The sequence below is a fragment of the Scyliorhinus torazame genome, chromosome 1, assembly GCF_047496885.1.
Source record: "Scyliorhinus torazame isolate Kashiwa2021f chromosome 1, sScyTor2.1, whole genome shotgun sequence".
NCBI lineage: Eukaryota > Metazoa > Chordata > Chondrichthyes > Carcharhiniformes > Scyliorhinidae > Scyliorhinus > Scyliorhinus torazame.
The window spans coordinates 328,697,001-328,720,360 of NC_092707.1; the positions used below are offsets into that span (position 1 = coordinate 328,697,001).

At 48.2% G+C, this 23,360-nt stretch overlaps 1 protein-coding gene across 1 annotated transcript in view; it reads left to right on the plus strand.

The window, feature by feature from the left end:
* lpgat1 (lysophosphatidylglycerol acyltransferase 1) overlaps positions 1 to 23,360 on the plus strand; it is a 263,316-nt gene that overhangs the window by 233,709 nt on the left and 6,247 nt on the right. The window contains exon 7 of the mRNA XM_072506379.1: positions 4,894 to 5,000. Within this exon, the coding sequence (XP_072362480.1) occupies positions 4,894 to 5,000 (107 nt within the window). The remainder of the gene's footprint in view (positions 1 to 4,893; positions 5,001 to 23,360) is intronic.

The window sequence follows — 23,360 nt, forward strand, 5'->3', positions numbered from 1 at the left end:
CACTGCTCCCGTTTGCCCCAGGGAATTTATTGAGGCATCCTGTGGTGGTGGCCACGCTGAAAATATGGAGCTAATTTTGGCAGTACTTTAGGTTGAGGGAGGGGTGGAGGTTGATGCCGATCCAAGGGAATCACGGGTTTGAGCCAGGAGGTTGGATGCGAGGTTTTGGAGATGGGAGGAGCAAGGTGTGATGGATATGAAGGACTTGATTTTGGACGGACGGTTTGCAAGTTTTGAGACGTTTGGGGTCCCACGTGGGGAGGGTTTCGGGTACATGCAGGTGCAGGATTTTGCGAAAAAGGTTCCCCCGACCTTTCTGGTGGCACCGTTATTATTGCTGGAGGGGATGTTGTCTGATGGGTTTGGAGGGAAGGGTCATCTCGGCGATCTATGGGAGGATTTTGGAGGAGGATAGGGTATCTCTGGAGGGGGGTGAAGGCTAAGTGGGAGGAGGAGCTCGGGATGGTGATGTGAGGTGCTGCGAAGGGTGAATGCCTCAACCTTGTGTGCGAGGCTGGGGTTGATACAGCTAAAGGTTGTACACAGAGTACACCTGACAAAGTCAAGGATGAGCCTGCTGTTTGAGAGGTGGAGGATATTTGTGAGCGGTGTGGGAGGGGCCCAGCCAATCACATACACATATTCTGGTCCAGCCTGAAGTTGGAAACATTTTTGAGGTCGTTCTTTGTCACCATGTCGGCGACCTTGCATGCGCATTTAGAGCCCAGTCACCTGTGGGTTATATTCGGGTGTCTGAGACTTGCTGGAGTTGCAGAAGGGAGCGGGGGCACATGTTTTAGCCTTTGCCTCGTTGATCGCTCGCAGGCGGGTTCAGTTGAGGTGAAGGTCAGCTTCTTCACCTTGTGCCTTGGTATGGCTGGGGGATTTAATGAAGTTCTTGTCTTGGAAAAGGTGAAATTCACTTTTAGAGGGGTTCAGTGAAGAGCGTAGGAAAGCATGCCAGGAGAAACATTAGGAATACCAAAAAATGAGATGTCAACCTGGTGAAGCTACAACACAGGACTATTTGTGTGCCAAACAGCATAAGCAACAAGTAATAGACAGAGCTATGCGATTCCACAACCAACGTATCAGATCTAAATTCTGCAGCCCTGCCACATCCAGCCGTGAATAGTGGTGGACTATTAAACAACTCACTGGAGAAGGAAACTCCACAAATATCCCCATCCTCAATGATGGAGGTGCCCAGCACATATGTGCAAAAGACAAAGCTGAGGCATTCGCAACAATCTTCGGCCAGAAGTGCTGAATGGATGATCCATCTCGGTCTCCTCCAGAGGTCCCCAGCATCACAGATGCTAGTCTTCAGGCAATACGATTCACGCCACGTGATGTCAACACACAACTGAAGGCACTGGATACTACAAAGGCTATGGGTCCTGATAATATCCCTGCAATAGTACTGACGACTTGTGCTCCAGAACTTGCTGCACCCCTCGCCAAGCTGTTCCAGTACAGCTGTAACACTGGCATCTACCCGGCAATGTGGAAAATTGCCCAGGTGTGTCTTGTACACAAGAAACAGGACAAATCCAACCCAGCCAATCACCACATTATCAATCTACCCTCCGTGATCAGCAAAGTGATGGAATGAGTCATCAACGGTGCTCTCAAGTGGCACTTACTTGGTAATAACGTGCTCACTTTGGGTTCTGCCAGGGTCACTCAGCTCCTGACCTCATTACAGCCTTGGTTCAAACATGGCCAAAAGAGCTGAATGCCAGAGGTGCGGTGAGAGTGACTGCCCTTGACATCAAGGCAGCATTTGACCGAGTATGGCATCAAGGAGCTCTAGCTAAACTGGAGTCAATGGGAATCAGGGGGGACCTCTCCACTGGTTGGAGTCATACCTGGCACAAAGGAAAGGTGGTTGTGGTCGTTGGAGGTCAATCATCTCAGCTCCAGGACATAATTGCAGGAGTTCCTCAGGGTAGTGTCCTCATCCCAAATATCTTCAGCTGCTTCAACAATGACCTCCCTTCCATCATAAGGTCAGAAGAGGGGATGTTTCTTGATGACTACACAATGTTCAGCACCATTCGTGAATCCTCAGATAATGAAGCAGTACATGTCCAAATGCAGCAAGACCTGGACAATATCCAGGCTTGGGCTGACAAATGGCAAGTTACATTCGTGCCACACAAAGTGCCAGGCAAGGACAATCTCCGACAAGGGAGGATCTAACCATCACTCCTTAACATTCAATGGCATTACCATTGCTGAATCCTCCCACAATCAACAGCCTGGGGGTAACCATTGATCTGAAACTGAACTGGACTAGCCACGCAGGTCAAAGGCTAGGAATCCTACGATGAGTACCCCCCCCCCCCCTCCCCAAAAAAGCCTGTCTACCATCTACAAGGCACAAGTCAGAAGTGTAATGGAATACTCTCCACTTGTCTGGATGAGTGCAGCTCCAACAACACTCCAGGTGCTTGACACAATCCAGGACAAAGCAGCCCGCTTGATTGCTCCAAACACTCCACCACCACAAACAGTGGCAGCCGTGTGTACCATCTACACGATGCACTGCAGTAACTCACCAAGGTTCCTTAGACAGCACCTTCCAAACCCACAACCACTACCATGTAGAAGGACAAGAGCAGCAGATACCTGGGAACCCCACCACCTGGCGGTTCCCCTCCAAATCACTCACCACCCTGACTTGGAAATATATCACCGTTCCTTCACTGTCGCTGGGACAAAATCCTGGAACTTCCTTCCTCACAGCACAATGGGTGTACCTACACCTCCAGGACTCCAGCGGTTCAAAAAGGCAGCTCACCACCACCTTCTGAAGGGCAACTACAGATAGACAATAAATGCTGGCCTAACCAGCGACGGCCACATCCCGTAAATGAATTTTTAAAAACATGAGTGGTTCCATAAAAGATGGGGTTTGTTTATACTACATTTCGGGGAGCTGGTTGCTGTCAACTGCTAGGGGGGTAGGGAAACAACAAGGTGGGGAAGTTGGTTGGGGTTTTGTGGGTGGTTCAGGAATTGGCGTTGGGTTTATAATGTTATGTGTTAAATGTAAAATTGTTAAAATTTGAATAAAAATACTTTTTTCTAAAAATCATCAAAACAGTCGAGTCAGTGTGGCACATTCCTTGACACAACATGTAAATGATAAAATTGTTGTACTTAAAAATATTGAAGAAATTTGCAATCAGCATTAATTTCTGCATAGAAGGAAGAAAGTACTGAGCTAAGTATTCTCAGTTTTAAGTGTCAGCTTTCAGCTTGGGAAGATTGTGGGTTCAAGCCCTATTCCAGGACTAGAGCATTTAATCTAGACTAACACTTGTGGCTGGACTTTACACCCACAAATTGGCAGCCCTGCCAGGCATCTACGTAAAATATGGCAGGTGACGATAGGTCGGCAATGCAATGCCATCCCACCTGCCTCTGATAATAGGCAGCACGGTAGCACAAGTGGATAGCACTGTGGCTTCACAGCGCCAGGGTCCCAGGTTCGATTCTCCGCTGGGTCACTGTCTGTGCGGAGTCTGCACATTCTCCCCGTGTCTGCGTGGGTTTCCTCCCACAGTCCAAAGACGTGCAGGTTAGGTGGATTGGCCATGATAAATTGCCCTAGTGACCAAAAAGGTTAGGAGGGATTATTGGGTTACCGGGATAGGGTGGAAGTGAGGGCTTAAGTGGGTCGGTGCAGACTCGATGGGCTGAATGGCCTCCTTCTGCACTGTATGTTCTATATACATGTTCTATGTAATACGAAAGGTGAGCAGGTACTGAAATCTGAAGCCTGCCTTCCTAGTTGGGGAAAAAATAAATAACAGGCTGTTGAGCTTGTTAAATGGGTCATTCAGACACTACGACAGTAAACACACGTTGGGCTCCTTGAATCATTCCTATCCTCTGTACTGTCTCTTTTACTACATTTAAGAGCATCTGCCTTTTCATTTCTACCACCCCACTCATTGTAATTAGTGTTCTGTTCATTACCACTTCACTTCTCCCTCCAGCTGCTTTTGTGGGTTTGCAAACAATTTCTTTTGGTCCCCTATGTGTTTATAGACAAGCTCATAGCCATCAGCTAAAGCTGCAGTGTCATTTATTTTAGAAACTTTATGGACTTCTAGATGGGACCTGATTCCTAAAGGAATACAATGTTTAAATTCTTCTAATAACACCCCTTAAAGCTTTTTAAATCCTGATATAATTTCATCGACCAACACCATTCGTCAAATACTATCTTTTTCTCTAGCAACGTGAAATACGTTAGCCTTATATCTAGGTTGAAATGTTAATTAACTATCTTTGATCCCAACTTGGAAGTAAATGGAACCTTAACAGCACAACTGTTTCCAACCCGATGCCGATCACACTTTTTGTGGGACATTGGGAGGCTCAGTACCGACTTATGGTATACCCAGAAATTGGTGCTGTTGTCTCAAAGTCTGATATTGTGCATCATCTTCCCAGTAAAACATCATCTTCCCAGTAAAACAATGAGACGTCCATTGATCTTTAACAATCAGACCATCCAGGTTTACTAGAGGGCAGTCTGCAGAACCAATCACATAATCTCCTTCATAAGTACCATCCCAAAAACATCATAATCTTATACAGCTCACAATTGTGACACCACCAAGATGTAGATGTTGAAGAGATGTGCTCTGAGTATTAAGGTCAGTGGGAAGTGGCTGGACTTTTTCTTAGTTGCAATGTTCTTGGACTGATATTTACATGGTAGAAATACTCTGGGAACCTGTCAGTTGTTTACTATGCAAGGGAATAAAAAAAAGTTGGTTTTAAAGAAAATATTCAGCAGTGAAATGAATATCCTTAGGCACCAATTTTGCCTCTAATTAGTTAAAGAATACTTACCTTGTTTCTTTCCTACAGGATCTATCCCATTAAGGATGTTCCCATGGAAAGTGAGGCACTCACTAGATGGCTGTACCAGCGGTTTGTCGAAAAAGATGAACTCTTGGCACATTTTTATGAAACAGGTGAGATCTGCTTAGCTGCTCAGGGTGTGAAAAGAGCTTAAATTTTAAGTTTTGTTTCCTGAGCCACGGACCTCCTTGTATGGCCTTTATATTGTACTGTCCTAGCAATAGAATCCAAATCTCAGTTTGCCTTGCCACTGCTCTTGTGTCATGATTTATGGACTTTAATCTATCAGCACTGACTCCCAGGTCCTATAAGCTTTTGCAGACACCACTGCATCAGAATTCACCAGATCCAAAGACTACAGTATTTATCTACATTAAGGAACATTTGTTACTGGCATAGTTACTCCCCTAATGCGTTTTAATCAATCTGGAAACTTTCTGGTTGGAAGGATTTAGCTACTCATTAAATACTGTTACCTAAGTTGCTGTCGTTTGCTTTAAGGAAGGTAGCTGACAGCTTTTGTTCTGGAATTTGCGGTACATCATGTGTAACCTCAACTACTTTGAATTCTTAATTTTTAATTTTAAATGAAGAGTAAATTAACCAACAGTGGTGCTTAGCAACTGGGGCCTTGTAAGGTAAAGAGCTTTTAAGTTTTAGTTCAGCTAATTTGATTGCAGTTGGAGATAGGTAGAGGGGGAAAAGGCAGCTCTCGCAGCTCTGCAAGAAGCAGTTGGTTTTAGATGACGAAAGAGGGGGTATCTCTCTTAGCCTTGCTAGAAGAAAAGTTATACTATGGAGTACTGGTTAAGAAAAAAGATACCGGAAACCTTAAGTCCAATTAGTTAAGGAAACTAGAGAAAGGAAGAGAAGTAGTCTGGAGTACGGAATAGAGGAAACTGGGAACTAGAACAGATTACTGTTCAGTAAAGTTACACAGTTGAAAAAGCATTAGATCGCGACAGGCCAGAAAGATATCTGCTGTAGCGTTAAGGTTTAAATTGGGAAATTACAACAATTTGGAAGACTTTATTTGAAATAATTATGAAAATCGGTGGCTAGACCTAAAAGCTGTTAAGACAATTGAAGGCTGAAGGGAGGGGGTGTAAAACCTGAAAGTGCAACATTGGATGGAGGGGAAAAAGAAGATTTAAAAGTGTGACTTTTGAAAGCAAAATTTGAAATCACTCGTGTGGAGGTGGGAGTTCAGTAAAACAATGTGGCTCACAGTATAAGAATCATCTGGGGGGCATTTTGAGGAGAGTCCACAGACATTTACTTGGGTTCAGAGAGGAGTGTGTCTTACCACAGTCATCTTGCCTGCTTAATGTGGTATATATCAATGAGACCAGTGTAGCTTAAGACTTACTTTGTATTCCATGTTAATCCTAAAGCCTCTGTGTAATTGTTAAGCCTAAAGGGGGAGTAAAGGAGTATTTTCTTATAATCAATTTTTCATGTTTAATCATTTTTTTCTTATTAAAATTAATTAGCAATTCTGTGACTCTGTTCCTCCATGTTTTACAAAAAATAAAAGTTACGGTCTTTTGAGTCAGGGTTCCAATCTAGGATCATCCCAACCAGTTATAATATGAACTGGAACCGTAACAATTCTGAATCACAAACACTCTGTTATGGGCGAGGCGTTTTCAGAACCCCAAAATGTATCATGGAATTCAACCAACCTCTCCCTTTAGTGGATTTGTTGCTTTTCCGAGTACGCGGCTTTTTCCCTAGGTGTGGGATTACAATTATGGACACGTGGATTTTTAAACACAAAACACTGTTTATTCCATGAACTCAACTTAACATCTTAAATAAACATTGGATCTCTTAACATCCCTTACTTCAAAGATAACTCAGAAAATATTGCAACAGTAAATAACTCCTTAAAATGTTCCTTCAAACTTCCAAGAGACTTAACACCTTTAAACAGTATCACATCAGGTTAAAGGATATATATATTTTCAGACACACACAAACTGCTTTTTCCAACTGGCTTTCTCCTTTTAATCAGCTCACAGCAAACCAGGCAGGCACTTTGAAACTGCTCTCAGCAAAACCAGCCAGGCACATTTTTAAAACTGAAACTTCAAAATGATTGAACTGAGCTGAGCTCCACCCACTCTCTGACATCACTGTTTTCTTAAAGGTACATTGCTTACACATCCATTTCTTAAAGGCACTCTTGCATGACAACTCAGTGTAGGAAAGCAGGTGTACATGTCTCCATTAACGATCCATGGACCAAAAACAATAAAGCCAAAATAAAAGAAATGAAAGGAATAACCAGGAAAGGCCCTTGCAGTAGTTACCCAGTAATTGCACGGTAGCACAGTGGATAGCACTGTTGCTTCACAGCTCCAGGGTCCCAGGTTTGATTCCCGGCTTGGGTCACTATCTGTGCGGAGTCTGCACGTTCTCCCCTTGTCTGCGTGGGTTTCCTCCGGGTGCTACGGTTTCCTCCCCCAAGTCCCAAGAAGAGGTGCTGTAAGGTGAATTGGATATTCTAAATTCCAAACTCCAAAACCTCAGACTTGGCTCCTCACTCTGCAACTGGATCCTTGACTTCCTGACCCACAGACCACAGTCAGTAAGGATAAACAATGACACGTCCTCCACGATAATCCTTAACACTGAGGCCCCGCAAGGCTGCAAACTTAGCCCTCTACCATATTCTCTATACATACACGACTGTGTGACAAACTCTGGCTCCAACTCCATCTACAGTTTGCTGATGACAAGACCGTGGCGGGTCGGATCTCGAACAACGATGAGTCAAAGTACAGGAGGGCGATAGAGAAGTTAGTGACATTGTGCAACAACATCAATCTCACTCTGAATGTCAGCAAAACTAAGGAGCTGGTCATTGACTTCAGGAAGCGAAGTGTTGTACACACCCCTGTCTGCATCAATGGTGCCGAGGTGGAGATGTTTGACAGCTTCAAATTCCTAGATGTTCACATCACAAAATCTGTCCTAGTCCACCCACGTCAATGCTATGACCAAAATAACACCACAACGCCTATACATGGGTTGGTTTAGCACAGGGCAAAATTGCTGGCTTTGAAAACAGGCCAGCAGCACAGTTCACTTCCCGTACCAGCCTCCCCAAACAGGCGCCGGAATGTGGTGACTAGGGGCTTTTCGCAGTAACTTCATTTGAAGCCTACTTGTGACAATAAGCGATTTTCATTTCATTTCACTTCCTCAGGAAACTAAGGAAATTTGGCATGTAGCACTGACCCTTATCAATTTTTACAGATGCACCATAGAAAGCATCCTATCTGGCTAAATCACAGCCTTGTATGGCAACTGCTCGGCCCAAGACCATAAGAAACTACTGAGAGTCGCAAACAGCCCCCCCCTCCCCCTCCATTGACTCTTGTCTATATCTCCCACTGCCTCGGGAACGCGGGCAGCATAATCAAAGACCCCTCCCATCTGGGGTATTCCCTCTTCCAACCTTGTTCATCATGCAGCAGATGCAAAAGTCTGAGAACACGCACTAACAGATTCAAAAGCAGCTTCTTCCCCGCTACTACCAGACTCTTGAATGGCCCTCTTCTGGACTGAACTGATCTCTCCATGCATCTTCTCCACTGTGTAGCACTGCACTCCGTATGCTTCACCCGATGTCTATACATTGTGTAGCTATCGTTTGTTCTATGTTTTTCATGTATGGTACGATCTGACTGGACTGTACGCAGAACAATACTTTTCACTGTACCTCGTTACACGTGACAAATCTAAAGTTCACTCACCATGCTGACTTGGAAATATATCGCTGTTCCTTCATTGTCACTGGGTCAAAATTCTGGAACTCCTTCCCTAACAGCACTGTGGGTGTACATACACACCATTAAAAACAGCACTTTAAGGAGACAGCTCACCACCACCTTCTCGAGGGCAATTCGGCATGGGCTATAAAGACTGGCCTAGTCATCGATGTGCACATCCCATGAACAATTTTTAAAAAACTTGCCCACCCCTGCCGACCACCCAACACTCTAACCCAATCTAATTATACATCCACCAAATCTGACTACCCATTCACACTCTTACCATTCTCCCCTCACCCACCTATCGAACCTAACCCACCTACCCACTCCATTCACCAGGCTTCGGCCCACTTGCCCGTTCATTCACCTGTCGCCTGTCCACCCACTTGTCCGTCCATTCGCCGGCTTGCCTGTCCACTAACATTAAATTTTGACCTTTAAACTTGCCAAATGGTAACTAGTGCTCTAAAATGGTGTGCCCTGACTTCTCCTGATTCTGCTTTGCTCCAACAGAGTTCCCTGAAGGACAGTGTATTGTGTATTTCTGTGAAACCTGGAATCAGAAGGTCCTCTTAGAAATGCACAGCAGTGTCGAGTCAGAGGAGTTGACAAGCACAGTGGCAATCTGACTATCATTGCCACTGCTTGATAGATCCTGGACAACAAAGTTACAGCCTGAAGAAGGCAACTTGTTCACTGAACAAGTGCTATCACCAACCTTTCAACTGCACGTTTTTCCTGATCCAATTTCGCTGCCTTTTCCCCTATATCTTTTTATAGTTTTTTGTTTCTGTACCTTTTATTTATATAGCACCTATAACCTAAACAAAAATACACTGGATTATGGGCTCTCAGGTTCCCCGGCTGTTTAAAGCTGACAGTGAGCAGGCATGTTAATCTATGAGGGGAATGTGGCACAGTGGTTAGCACAGCCCATGGTCCAGGGTTCAATTCCGGCCTCAGGTGACTATCTGTGTGGAGTTTGCACTTTCTCCCTGTGTCTGCATGGGTTTCCTCAGAGTGCTCCGATTTTCTCCCATAGTCCAAAAATGTGCAGGTTAGGTGGATTGGCCATGCAAAATTGCCCCTTAGTATTCAGACGTTGAGATGGGGTTATGGGGATACGGTGGAAGCGTGGGCTTAAGTAGGGTGCTCTTTCAAGGGCCGATGCAGACTCGATGGGCCGAATGGCCTCCTTCTGCACTGCAGATTCTATGATCTATTTTGATCTGCCATACATGATTATACAGTCTTCTTCAGAGAGGTGAGAGGACGTTATTGGTCACTAGAAGGCGGCCAAGGTCACTGATGGGGTAAAAACTGCGACGCAAGATGGGAAGTTTTATCTGACTGCGTGAGCTTGGTGAGGATAGAAGAGGTGCTTCGCTCTCAGGCACTGGATATATTATGAAAGCTAGGACAATACATCCTTATTAACATAGGAACAGGAGGAGGCCATTCAGCCCCTCGAGCCTGCCCCACCATTCAATGAGATCATGGCTGATCTGTGAACTTACTCCATGTATCTACTGTTGGCCCATATCCCTTAATATCTTTTGCTCACAAAAATCTATCTCAGATTTAAAATTAACAACTGATCTAGCTTCAACTGCTGGTTGTGGGAGAGAGTTCTAAACCTCTACCACCCTTTGAGTGAAGAAATTCTTCCTAACATCTCTCCTGAATGGTCCAGCCCTAATCTTTAGACGATGCCCCCTTGCCAGTGTGTGGACATCTGAAATGCCATTGGAGCAACCATGGATCTCGTTCCCCCAGTTTTCCTGCAGTTAAGAGTGGAGGAGAAATGATGCAGTGACACAAATGGCATCAGGTCACCAGCATGGAGCTCAGTCTGTGGCAAGACAGAATTCTGAGAAAGGTCAATGGGGACAAAACTGGGCCAGTCAGACAAAGATCTGTGACGTGGGCTAAAGTACAGCGATCTCGCATGAACTTGCTTCAGATATTAGAGAGTCAATGCCAGTGAGGATTACAAATGCCTCGGGAGGCCATCTCAGACCTGTGTACTGTGCTGCAGGACGACCTTCCGGCTCTGGGACCCAATGCGTGTGGTTCTGAAAGTCGCTGCGGCCTTAAACTTCGATGTAAGTGGTTTCTTCGCAGGCTGCACCAGAGGGGTGTGCAGGATCGCCCAGTAAGCTGCTGATCATGGGCATGGGCAGCACGGTAGCACAGTTGTTTCACAGCTCCAGGGTTCCAGGTTCGATTCCCGGCTTGGGTCACTGTCTGTGCAGAGTCTGCACATTCTCCCCGTGTCTGCGTGGGTTTTCTCCGGGTGCTCCGGTTTCCTCCCACAGTCCAAAGATGTGCAGGCTAGGTGGATTGGCCATGCTAAATTGCCCTTAGTGTCCAAAAAGGCTAGGTGGGGTTACTGGGTTACGGGGATAGGTTGGCAGGGTGGCCTTCAGTGGGGTGCTCTTTCCAAGAGCTGGTGCAGACTCGATAGGCCGAATGGTCTCCTTCTGCACTGTAAATTCTGAAAGTCGCTGTGGAAAGAGAACCCTACCTAAGCTCACATCTCCACCCTATCCCCCATAACCCAGTAACCCAAACCTAACCTTTTTTGGGGGACACTAATGGCAATTGATCATGGCCAATCCACCTAACCTGCATGATATTCTAGGAGACCTGGGTTATCCACTCAAGACCTGGTTAATGGCACCAGTGTGGAATCTTTGAGTGTCGAAGAGTGGTATAACGAATGCTGTGGGTCCATACGAATGAAAATTAAGCATGCAATCCAGATATTCCTTCCTATCGCACGTGTACAAAGTATACTCCAGGATTGATTTTATTTTGTGGTGAGCCAATAGGTGTTGGTGGGGGTGGTGGGGCAGAGTAAGCGGGAATCAGAATCACTGACCACGTGCTGCACTGGCTGGAGGTTCGACTTCGCTCGAGGCAGGAATAGAGGCTGGGATGGAGGCTAGGCTCTGGGCTGTTAGCGGACAGGGGCTTCTGCGATAAGGTGTGGCCAGTGATTAAGGACTATGTGGAGCTGAACCAAAATGGGACGGTATCGACGGCTGTATTCTGGGAGGTATTGAAGGTGGTGGTTCTGGGGGAGATGACCTCATTCAAGACACATGGGGATCGGGAGAGGAGTATGGACGGTTACTGGATGAGATAGCTGATTTAGGTAGGGACTATTCGAGGGACCACACTGTGGAGGAATTGACGAAGAGAAAGAAGTTACAGGGGTAGTTTGACAGGCTGACGACTGGAAGGGCTGTTGGGCAGCTACAGAGGGTGAGAAGGGTGTAATATGAATATGGAGACAAGGTGAGCCGCATGCTAGCCCATCAGCTATGGAGGCAGTCCGCATCCAGAGCATCTCTAAGTGTGCCAACAGGGAAGGGGGGGTAGTGTCGGAGCTGGGGAGGATGAACTAGGTGTTCAGGGAATATTACGAGAAATTGTAGAGGGCCGGGCGGGGACTGAGGAAGGGGATATGGGGCAGTTTCTGGACGGACTGGATTTCCCAAGGCTGGAGGAGGAAAGGAGGCAGACGCTAGAGGAGCCATTAGGGTTGAGAGAGGTGATGGGAAGCATAAGAGGAATGAAGTCGGGGAAGGCCCTGGGGCCAAGCAGTTAACCGGCGAAGTTTTATAAGGCACCACATTTATTGGGGGCGTTTAGTGTGGTGCTGCTGGAGACAATGACACAGGCGACAATCACGTTAATTCCAAAGAAAGGGAAGGACCCACTGGAGTGTGGGTCATATAGGCCCATATCACTGTTAAATACGGATCTGAAAGTGTTGCCTAAGTTGGTGGCAGGGAAGATGGAAGGATGCGTTCCGGGGATGGTTGCAGAGGATCAAACGGGCTTCATGAAGGGTAGGCAACACTCTAGTAATAGGCGGTTATTGAATGTGATCGTGACCCCATCGAGGGGATGGGTACCAGAGGTAAGTGTTGCCTATGGACACAGAGAAGGCTTTTGACTGGGTGGAGTGGCAATACCTGTTTGAAGTTCTGGGAAGGTTCGGGTTTGGGTCAAAGTTTGTTGCATGGGTGCGGTTGCTGTACGTGGTTCTGCTGGTAAGTGTAACGGGAGTTTTGAGTTTCATAGGGGAACAAGGCAGGTATGTCCTCTGTCACTGCTGTTGTTTGCACTAGCGATGGAACTCTTGGCGATGGCCCTTAGGGAGTTGGCAGAGTGGCAGGGGATTATGAGGAGGAATAGGGAGCACCAGGTACCGTTGTGTGCAGATAACCTGTTGTATGTGTCAGACCCGCTGGAGAGTATGGGAATAATTATGGGCTTATTAGAGGGGTTCGGGGCACCTTGGGTTACAAGTTGAACGTGGGAAAAAGCGAGGTGTTTCCGGTGAGAGAGGCGGGTAGGGGAGCGAATTTGGGAATGTTGTCATTTAGGGTAGCCAGGGACAGGTTTAGGTATCTGGGGATCCAGGTGACGGGGGAGTGAGCGACGTTGCACAAATGGAACCTAACAAAGTTGGTGGAGAAGATAAAGGAGGACTTCAGGAGGTGGGATATGCTGCACCTGACTCTGGCGGGATGGGTCCAAGTGGTCAAAATAAATGGCCTGCCAAGGTTCCTATTTATATTCCAGACACTCCCGATCTTTATCCTGAAGGCCTTTTTACGGAAGCTGGACGCAGTGATTTTGGAGCTTATGTAGGCGGGGAAGGTGTCAAGGGTAAAGAGGGCCCTGCTACAGAGGCAGAGGCAGAAAGGTGGGTTGGAGGGCAGCACGGTGGCGCAGTGGTTAGCACTGGCAGCAGCCGAGGTCCCAGGTTCGATCCCGGCTCTGGGTCACTGTCCGTGTGGGGTTTGTACATTCTCCCCGTGTTTGCGTGGGTTTCGCCCCTACAATCCAAAGATGTGTAGAGTAGGTGGATTGACCACGCTAAATTACCTCTTAATTGGAAAAAATGAATTGGGTACTCCAAAATTTAAAAAAAAAAGAAAGGAGGGTTGGTGTTACAGAACCTGCTACACTATTATTGAGCATTGAATGTTGAGAAAGAGATGGTGGTGGGAAGGAGAGGGGTTAGGATGGAAGAAGGGTCCTGTAGGGGATCCAGCCTGAGGGCCATGGTGACGGCGACACTGCCGCTGGCATCGAGGAGGTATACGAAGAGCCTGGTTATACATTCCATGATTGGGGTGTGGAACCAGCTGAGGAGACACTTCAGGTTGGAGGAGATGTCAGTGTTAATGCCATTGTGTGAGAACCACGGGTTCAAACCGGGGAGATGGATGGTATGTGCAGGAGGTGAGGAGAAATGGGCAGGTGTGGGCAAGGGATTTATATTTGGAGGAGAGGTTCGCAAGTCTGGAAGAGCTGCAGGAAAGGGTAGAGCTCCCGAAGGGGAGTGAATTCAGGTATTTACAAGTGAGGGACTTGACATGGAAGGTGTGGAAAGGATTCACCAGGCTGCCGAAATATACCTTTCTGGAATGGTTGCTGCTGCCGGATGAAGAAGGGGAGGGTAGGATTGAGGACATATGTGGGTGGCTGGGGGAGCAGGGGGGCTCGCAAGTGGTGAGGATCGGGGAGAAATGAGAGGAGGAGTTGTGGGGGGATGATAGTTTGTGGAGTGAGGAACTGCGCAGGATGAATTCAATCTCCTCGTGTGCGAGGATGAGTCTGATACAGTTTAAGATGGTACATAGGGTCCACATGTTTGGGAGGGGATGAGTGGGTTCTTCCAGGGGTGGAAAATGAGTGTGAAAAGTGTGGGCGGGGACCAGCAAACCATGCGCATAGGTTCTGGGGATGTGAGAGTTTGAGAGGTACTGGGTAGGAGTGTTCGGGACGTTAGCAAAGGTGGTGGGGGTAGAGGCTGGGCCGAACCCTTTGGCGATTTTTGGGGTATGAGAGAGACCGGAGCTCATTGAGAGGAGGAAGGCTGATGTTGCGGCCTTCAGCTCTCTGGTTGCCTGGCGAAGAATCTTGCTGGAATGGTCATCAACAACGCCATCAGGGGTGGCGGTTGGCTAGGGGATCTGTTTGATTTCCTCTGGTTTCATAGAATTTACAGTGCAGAAGGAGTCCATTCGGCCCATCGAGTCTGCACCGGCTCTTGGAAAGAGCACCCTACCCAAGGTCAACACCTCCACCCTATCCCCACAACCCAGCAACCCCACCCAACACTAAGGGCAATTTTGGACACGAAGGGCAATTTATCATGGCCAATCCACCTAATCTGCAATCACATTCTGCTTGTGCTGACCAGAACTGCACACAGTGCGCTATCTGTATCCTAACGAGTGTTTTCTACGGCTCCATCATAACCTCCCTGCCTCGTCAGTTGCCCAAGGCACTAAACAAAAGCAATATAAAGAAACGTAGTTGACATTTTTCGACACCAAGCCACAGAAGGCAAAATCAGAACACAGGACCAAAAGCTTGGTCAAAAAGAGGTATGTTTGAAGGAGCATCTTTAAAGGGGAGAAAAAATACATGGTTGGAGAAGATTAAGTTTGAATTGAGGGCTGGGTGGGAGTGTTCGCAGTCTTAACCAGGATAGTGGAGGAGGAGGTGGACCTGGACCCATTGGTGGCTATATTTGGGGTCTCAGAGAAGCCGGAGCTTATGGAGAGGAGGAAGGCCGATGTCTTGGCCTTCGCCTCTCTGATTGCACGGTGACTAATTTTGCTGGAGTGGCGGTCGTCAATGCCACCGGGGGTAGCGGCTTGGTTGGGTGACTTGTACGACTTAGAGAAGATAAGGTATGAGTTAAGGGGCTCTTCAGGGGGGTTTGAGGAAAGGTGGGGGATGTTTGTGACCGTGTTTGAGGAGCTGTTCGTTGCGGGGGATTGGGGAGGTGAAAAAGGGGCAAAATCTGTACACACTGTATAGTTGATTGTAGGGAAGCATTTTTTGGGGGGTGTTTGTTCGCTGTAACCTGTTTTGATACATGTTTGTAATAAAATTATTTTTTTTTAAACGTTTGAATGGTGGGGATCAGCGGAGGGCTTTCAGACACGGTGGGGACTGTTCACGATCATGTTTGAGGAATTGTTCGTCGTTGGTGGGGGGCAAGGAGGGAGGAGGTGAAAAAGTGGAAAAACTTGAACAAACTGTAAAATTGCAAGATAGGGAGAATGTTCCCCAGATTATGTATGTTTTTGTACTTTTGGATATGTATGGAGTAAAATACATTTTTTTTAAATTAAATGGGGGAGACCACAAAACTCTTCTGGCACATAGGATCTGGGTGCCCCAGAATCAAAAAAAAAAGTTGGTTTGCAGGTATAGCAAGTGATTAGGTTGGCAAATGGAATGTTGCCGTTTATTGCAAGTGGAATTGATTATAAAAGTAGGGAAGTGCTGCTACATCTGTACATGGCCATGGAGCATCTGGAGTATTGTTTACTGTTTTGCTCTCTTTAATTAAAGGATATAATTGCATTGGAAGCAGTTCAGAGCAGGTTCACTCGACTAATTCCTTGGATGAAGGGGGCTGTTTTATGAGAGAAAGATGAAACAGGTTGGCCCTGTCTCCTTTGGAGTTGACAAGAATGAAAGATGATCTTATTGAAGCACATCAGATCCTAAAGGAACTTGATAGCATGGATTCTAACAGGGCTTTTCCTGTTATGGGAGAGACTAGAGCTAAGGGACACTGTTTAAAAATTAGGGGTCTCCCATTTAAGACTCTGAAAAGGAGAAACCTTTTCCCTGAGGTTTGTTAGTCTGTGGAATTATCTTGCCCAGAAATCAGAGGAGGCAGGATCATTGAATATATTAAAGGCTGAGTTAGATGGATTTTTGATTGACCAGGGAGTCACATAAAGTGGAGTTGAGGTCACAATTTGATCAGCAATGACTTTATCAAATTGTGGAACAGGCTCAAGGGGCCAAATGACCAACTCCTCCTAATCCTTCTGTTCCTGTGGGTATCCTGGAAGAGAACCTTCGGGGAGGTATCGCTGAACTGTGTTGCCACTATTTGTCTGATTAGTGCCATTTGTCTGTTAGCCACCCTCTGCTCTACCCTTCTTTGAGCCAAGTCTCTGTTATAGCCACAGCGTCATATTTCGACTAAGTAATCTGCACTTGTACTACAAACTTGCATTCACATACACAATAATCCTGATTTAGACTTTATTATTTCTCACTTACTCTGAACCACCTAATAACTTACTATTTCCTATTCTAGTGTTATCTATCTTTCCCAGTATTCTGTGCACCTTGATATTCCCCTGACGGACTTCCGGGTGCGGCGATGACCAGCTGAGTCGCACGTTTCGGCAGCTCCCGGTGAAACGGACTTTTGGGCTCTTGATAGGAGCCCCAACGGCAATTTTGACGGCTAAAAACACTGTGCGGTAAACCAGAAGGGAATCCCCCCTGGATACGGATGAAAAAAGGAGGAGAAAGTGGCCAGATTGCAGTGGATCCTTTGGAACAGCGGCAAGGAAGACAAGCAAAAACCAAGATGGCGTCGGAAGGTGGCAGTTTAACATGGGGCCCTGAACAACAAGAGTTCTTGAAATGCTGTGTGGAAGAGCTCAAAAAGGAAATGAAGAAAGAGCTGTTGGCCCCGATACTACAGGCGATCGAAGGGCTAAAGGAGGAACAAAAGACCCAGGAGCGGGAGCTTCGGGTCGTGAAGGCAAAGGCAGCCGAGAATGAGGACGACATACAGGGCCTGGTGGTGAAGACGGAGACGCATGAGGCACATCAGAAACGATGTGTGGAAAGGTTGGAGGCACTGGAGAACAATGCAAGGAGGAACAACCTGAGGATTCTTGGTCTTCCTGAAGGTGCGGAGGGAGCGGACGTCGGGGCATATGTGAGCACGATGCTGCACTCGTTAATGGGAGCGGAGGCCCCGGCGGGTCCGTTGGAGGTGGAGGGAGCATACCGAGTGATGGCGCGAGGGCCGAGAGCAGGAGAAATTCCCAGAGCCATAGTGGTGAGATTCCTCCGTTTTAAGGATAGAGAAATGGTCCTTAGATGGGCAAAGAAAACTCGGAGCAGTAAATGGGAGAACGCGGTGATCCGCGTTTATCAAGACTGGAGGTGGCGAGAAGGAGGGCGAGCTTTAATCGGGCCAAGGCGGTGCTTCATAAAAAGAAGATAAAATTTGGAATGCTGCAACCGGCAAGACTGTGGGTCACTTATCGAGGGAGGCACCACTACTTTGAGACGGCGGATGAAGCGTGGACTTTTATTGTGGAAGAAAAACTGGAATGAGCGGGTTATTAAAAAGAACGTTTGAACAAAGTGGTGGGGCGAATGTGGGGGGCGAAGAGGGGGGTTAAAAAGGGGGGAAAGAGGAGTTTTATGTACTAATCCTGCGATGTGGTAACTTTTCTCTCTTCCACAGGTGGTGATGGGGGGAGGAGGGGAGGTGGAGGAGATGGGGCGTTGGCCATTGGGGGCGGGGCCAAGGGAGAAGCGCGGGCTTGGTTCCCGCGCTATGATAATCATGGCGGGAATAGAGAAGCAGGAAGGAGGGGGCGTCGCACGGTGCAAGCCGAGGTCACGGGGGGAAGCCGAGGTCGGCCAGAGTTTGCTGACTTCTGGGAGCAACATGGGGGGAGTAATTACGCTAGCGGGGGATCTAGCGGGGGGGGGGGGAGGGGGGAATTACTGGGTTGCTGCTGCTGGGGAGAGGGGGAGCTGGTATGGGAGGGGATGGGCGGGGGGGCACCGCCTGGGGGAGATACAGCTGCGTGGGAACCGGGTGAGGAGCTGGAAAAAGGGGATGGCTAATCGACAGGGGGGGGGGGGGGGGGGGGGGGGGGGCGGTGGGCGGTAGGAAGCCCCCCCAACCCGGCTGATCACGTGGAACGTGAGAGGGCTGAACGGGCCGATAAAGAGGGCACGGGTACTCGCACACCTTAAGAAACTTAAGGCAGATGTGGTTATGTTACAGGAAACGCACCTGAAACTGATAGACCAGGTTAGGCTACGCAAAGGATGGGTGGGGCAGGTGTTCCATTCGGGGCTAGATGCGAAAAACAGGGGGGTGGCTATATTAGTGGGGAAGCGGGTAATGTTCGAGGCAAAGACTATAGTGGCGGATAACGAGGGCAGATACTTGATGGTGAGTGGCAAACTACAGGGGGAGACGGTGGTTTTGGTAAACGTATATGCCCCGAACTGGGATGATGCCAATTTTATGAGGCGGATGCTAGGACGCATTCCGGACCTAGAGATGGGAAAGCTGATAATGGGGGGAGATTTTAATACGGTGTTGGAACCAGGGCTGGATAGGTCGAAGTCCAGGACTGGAAGGAGGCCGGCAGCAGCCAAGGTACTTAAAGATTTTATGGAGCAGATGGGAGGTGTAGACCCGTGGAGATTTAGCGTGGAGATAAGGAGTTCTCGTTTTTCTCCTATGTCCATAAAGTCTACTCGCGAATAGACTTTTGTGCTGGGAAGGGCGTTGATCCCGAAGGTGAGGGGAACGGAGTATACAGCCATAGCCATTTCGGATCACGCTCCACCCTGGGTGGACTTGGAGATAGGGGAGGAAACAGGAGGGCGCCCACCCTGGAGAATGGACATGTGACTAATGGCAGATGAGGGGGTGTGTCTAAGGGTGAGGGGGTGCATTGAAAAGTACTTGGAACTCAATGATAATGGGGAGGTCCAGGTGGGAGTGGTCTGGGAGGCGCTGAAGGCGGTGGTTAGAGGGGAGCTGATATCAATAAGGGCACATAAAGGGAAGCAGGAGAGTAAGGAACGGGAGCGATTGCTGCAAGAACTTTTGAGGGTGGACAGACAATATGCGGAAGCACCGGAGGAGGGACTGTACAGGGAGAGGCAAAGGCTACATGTAGAATTTGACTTGCTGACTACGGGCACTGCAGAGGCACAATGGAGGAAGGCACAGGGTGTACAGTACGAATATGGGGAGAAGGTGAGCAGGTTGCTGGCACACCAATTGAGGAAAAGGGGAGCAGCGAGGGAAATAGGGGGAGTGAGGGATGAGGAAGGAGAGATGGAGCGGGGAGCGGAGAGAGTGAATGGAGTGTTCAAGACATTTTATAAAAAATGATATGAAGCTCAACCCCCGGATGGGAGGGAGAGAATGATGGGCTTCTTGGGTCGGCTGGAATTTCCCAAGGTGGAAGAGCAGGAAAGGGTGGGACTGGGAGCACAGATCGAGGTAGAAGAAGTGGTGAAAGGAATTAGGAGCAAGCAGGCGGGAAAGGCCCCGGGACCGGATGGATTCCCAGTCGAATTCTATAGAAAATATGTGGACTTGCTCGCCCCGGTATTGACGAGGACCTTTAATGAGGCAAAGGAAAGGGGACAACTGCCCCCGACTATGTCTGAAGCAACGATATCGCTTCTCTTAAAGAAGGAAAAGGACCCGCTACAATGCGGGTCCTATAGACCTATTTCCCTCCTAAATGTAGATGCCAAGATCCTGGCCAAGGTAATGGCAATGAGAATAGAGGAATGTGTCCCGGGGGTGGTCCACGAGGACCAAACTGGGTTTGTGAAGGGGAGACAGCTGAACACGAATATACGGAAGCTGTTAGGGGTAATGATGATGGCCCCACCAGAGGGGGAAACGGAGATAGTAGTGGCGATGGATGCCGAGAAAGCATTTGATAGAGTGGAGTGGGATTATTTATGGGAGGTGTTGAGGAGATTTGGTTTTGGAGAGGGGTATGTTAGATGGGTGCAGCTGTTGTATAGGGCCCCGATGGCGAGCGTGGTCACGAATGGACGGGGATCTGCATATTTTCGGCTCCATAGAGGGACAAGGCAGGGATGCCCTCTGTCCCCATTATTGTTTGCACTGGCGATTGAGCCCCTGGCGATAGCGTTGAGAGGTTCCAAGAGGTGGAGGGGAGTACTTAGAGGAGGAGAAGAACACCGGGTATCTTTGTATGCGGACGATTTGCTACTATACGTGGCAGACCCGGCGGAGGGGATGCCAGAAATAATGCGGATACTTGGGGAGTTTGGGGATTTCTCAGGGTATAAATTGAACATGGGGAAAAGTGAGTTGTTTGTGGTGCATCCAGGGGAGCAGAGTAGAGAAATAGAGGACCTACCGTTGAGAAAGGTAACAAGGGACTTTCGTTACCTGGGGATCCAGATAGCCAAGAATTGGGGCACATTGCATAGGTTAAATTTAACGCGGTTGGTGGAACAAATGGAGGAGGATTTCAAGAGATGGGATATGGTATCCCTGTCACTGGCAGGGAGGGTGCAGGCGGTTAAGATGGTGGTCCTCCCGAGATTCCTCTTTGTGTTTCAGTGCCTCCCGGTGGTGATCACGAAGGCTTTTTTTTAAAAAGGATTGAAAAGAGCATCATGGGTTTTGTGTGGGCCGGGAAGACCCCGAGAGTGAGGAAGGGATTCTTACAGCGTAGCAGGGATCGGGGGGGGGCTGGCACTACCGAGCCTAAGTGAGTATTATTGGGCCGCTAATATTTCAATGGTGAGTAAGTGGATGGGAGAGGAGGAGGGAGCGGCGTGGAAGAGATTAGAGAGGGCGTCCTGTAGGGGGACTAGCCTACAGGCTATGGTGACAGCCCCATTGCCGTTCTCACCGAGGAACTACACCACAAGCCCGGTGGTGGTGGCTACACTGAAGATTTGGGGACAGTGGAGACGGCATAGGGGAAAGACTGGAGCCTTGGGGGGGGTCCCCGATAAGAAACAACCATAGGTTTGCCCCGGGGGGAATGGATGGGGGATATGGAATGTGGCAAAGAGCAGGAATAACGCAACTGAAAGATCTGTTTGTGGATGGGAAGTTCGCGAGTCTGGGAGCGCTGACCGAGAAATATGGGTTGCCCCAAGGGAATGCATTCAGGTATATGCAACTGAGGGCTTTTGCGAGGCAACAGGTGAGGGAATTCCCGCAGCTCCCGACACAAGAGGTGCAGGACAGAGTGATCTCAAAGACATGGGTGGGGGATGGTAAGGTGACAGATATATATAGGGAAATGAGGGACGAGGGGGAGACTGTGGTAGATGAACTAAAAGGGAAATGGGAAGAAGAGCTGGGGGAGGAGATCGAGGAGGGGCTGTGGGCAGATGCCCTAAGCAGGGTAAACTCGTCGTCCTCGTGTGCCAGGCTAAGCGTGATTCAGTTTAAGGTATTACACAGGGCGTATATGACTGGAGCACGGCTCAGTAAATTTTTTTGGGTGGAGGATAGGTGTGCGAGGTGCTCGAGAAGCCCAGCGAATCATACCCATATGTTTTGGTCATGCCCGGCACTACAGCGGTTTTGGATGGGGGTGACAAAGGTGCTTTCAAAAGTAGTGGGGGTCCGGGTCGAACCAAGCTGGGGGTTGGCTATATTTGGGGTTGCACAAGAGCCGGGAGTGCAGGAGGCGAGAGAGGCCGATGTTTTGGCCTTTGCGTCCCTAGTAGCCCGGCGCAGGATATTGTTAATGTGGAAAGAAGCCAAGCCCCCGGGGGTGGAGACCTGGATAAATGACATGGCAGGGTTTATAAAGCTAGAGCGGATTAAGTTCGTTCTAAGGGGGTCGGCTCAAGGGTTCACCAGGCGGTGGCAACCGTTCGTCGAATACCTCGCAGAAAGATAGATGGAATGGAAAAAAGAAGGCAGCAGCAGCAGCCCAGGATCCGGGCAGGGGGAGGGGGGGAGGGGCAGGGGGAGGGTGGAGGGGGAGGGGCGGAGGGGGAGTGGCGGGGGGAGGGGCGCAGGGGGGGGGCGGGGAGGGGGAGGGGGGGCGCGGGGGCGGGGAGGGAGGGGGGGGCGGGAGGGGGGGGAGGAGGAACCAGAAGGACTCTTGTTAATATATACTGTATAATATATATAGGTCGTTGCGACAGATAATTATATATTGGACTGTTAAATTATATTTTTGTAGAGTGTTATTTGTGATAAGGCAGTTGCCAATTAGGGTTAGTTTTCATTTTTGTTGTTTATTATTTATTCATTTTTTGTTTATAAAATAGGTCATTGTTATTTGTGTTGTTATAATATTGTGTAAAGGATGCACAATGTACTGTGTTGGTTGACCAAAAATTTTCAATAAAATATTTATTAAAAAAAAAAGATATTCCCCTGACAGTACCTCCTGGTCCCCACACCCCTGTGAAGTTTGTTCAAACCCTTCCCAATAGTACTCGCAAATCTCCCCACTCAGTCCCGGCACTGTTTGCGTGCAACACCTCTGGCTGTTAAAGTGCTTGTCCCAATGTTGCAGGAATCTAAAACCTTCCTTCCTACACCATCCTTCCAGCTATGCTTCATCTGCTTTATCCTATTTATATACTCGCCCATGGTACTGGAAGTAATCCAGAGATTACTGCTTTTGAGGTCCTGCTTGCGAATGTCCTAACTAGCTCCCTAAATTCTGGCTGCAGGATCACATCCCTCTTTCTGCCTATGTCATTCATACCAATGTGGGCCATGACTGCCGCTGTTCATCTTCCCTCCTCATGGTGCTCTGCAGCAGTTCAGTGACATCCTTGTCCCTGACACCATGGAGGTAACTCACCCATCTTGGATTCATGGCTGCAGCCATGGGATGGGATTTTAAGACCCTGACACCAGCAGACATTGATACGGTAGGTCAGAAAAAATCTGGAGAGCCATTAACAGCTGTCCAAATTTTCCTGTCCTGCCCACGATGATGCCCATCGTTATTGAGGCCAGAAAATCCTGCCTGCAGAAACACCTGTATATTCTGCTCACTATTGTATCCAGTATCATTATTACTCTTCCAATCTTATTTT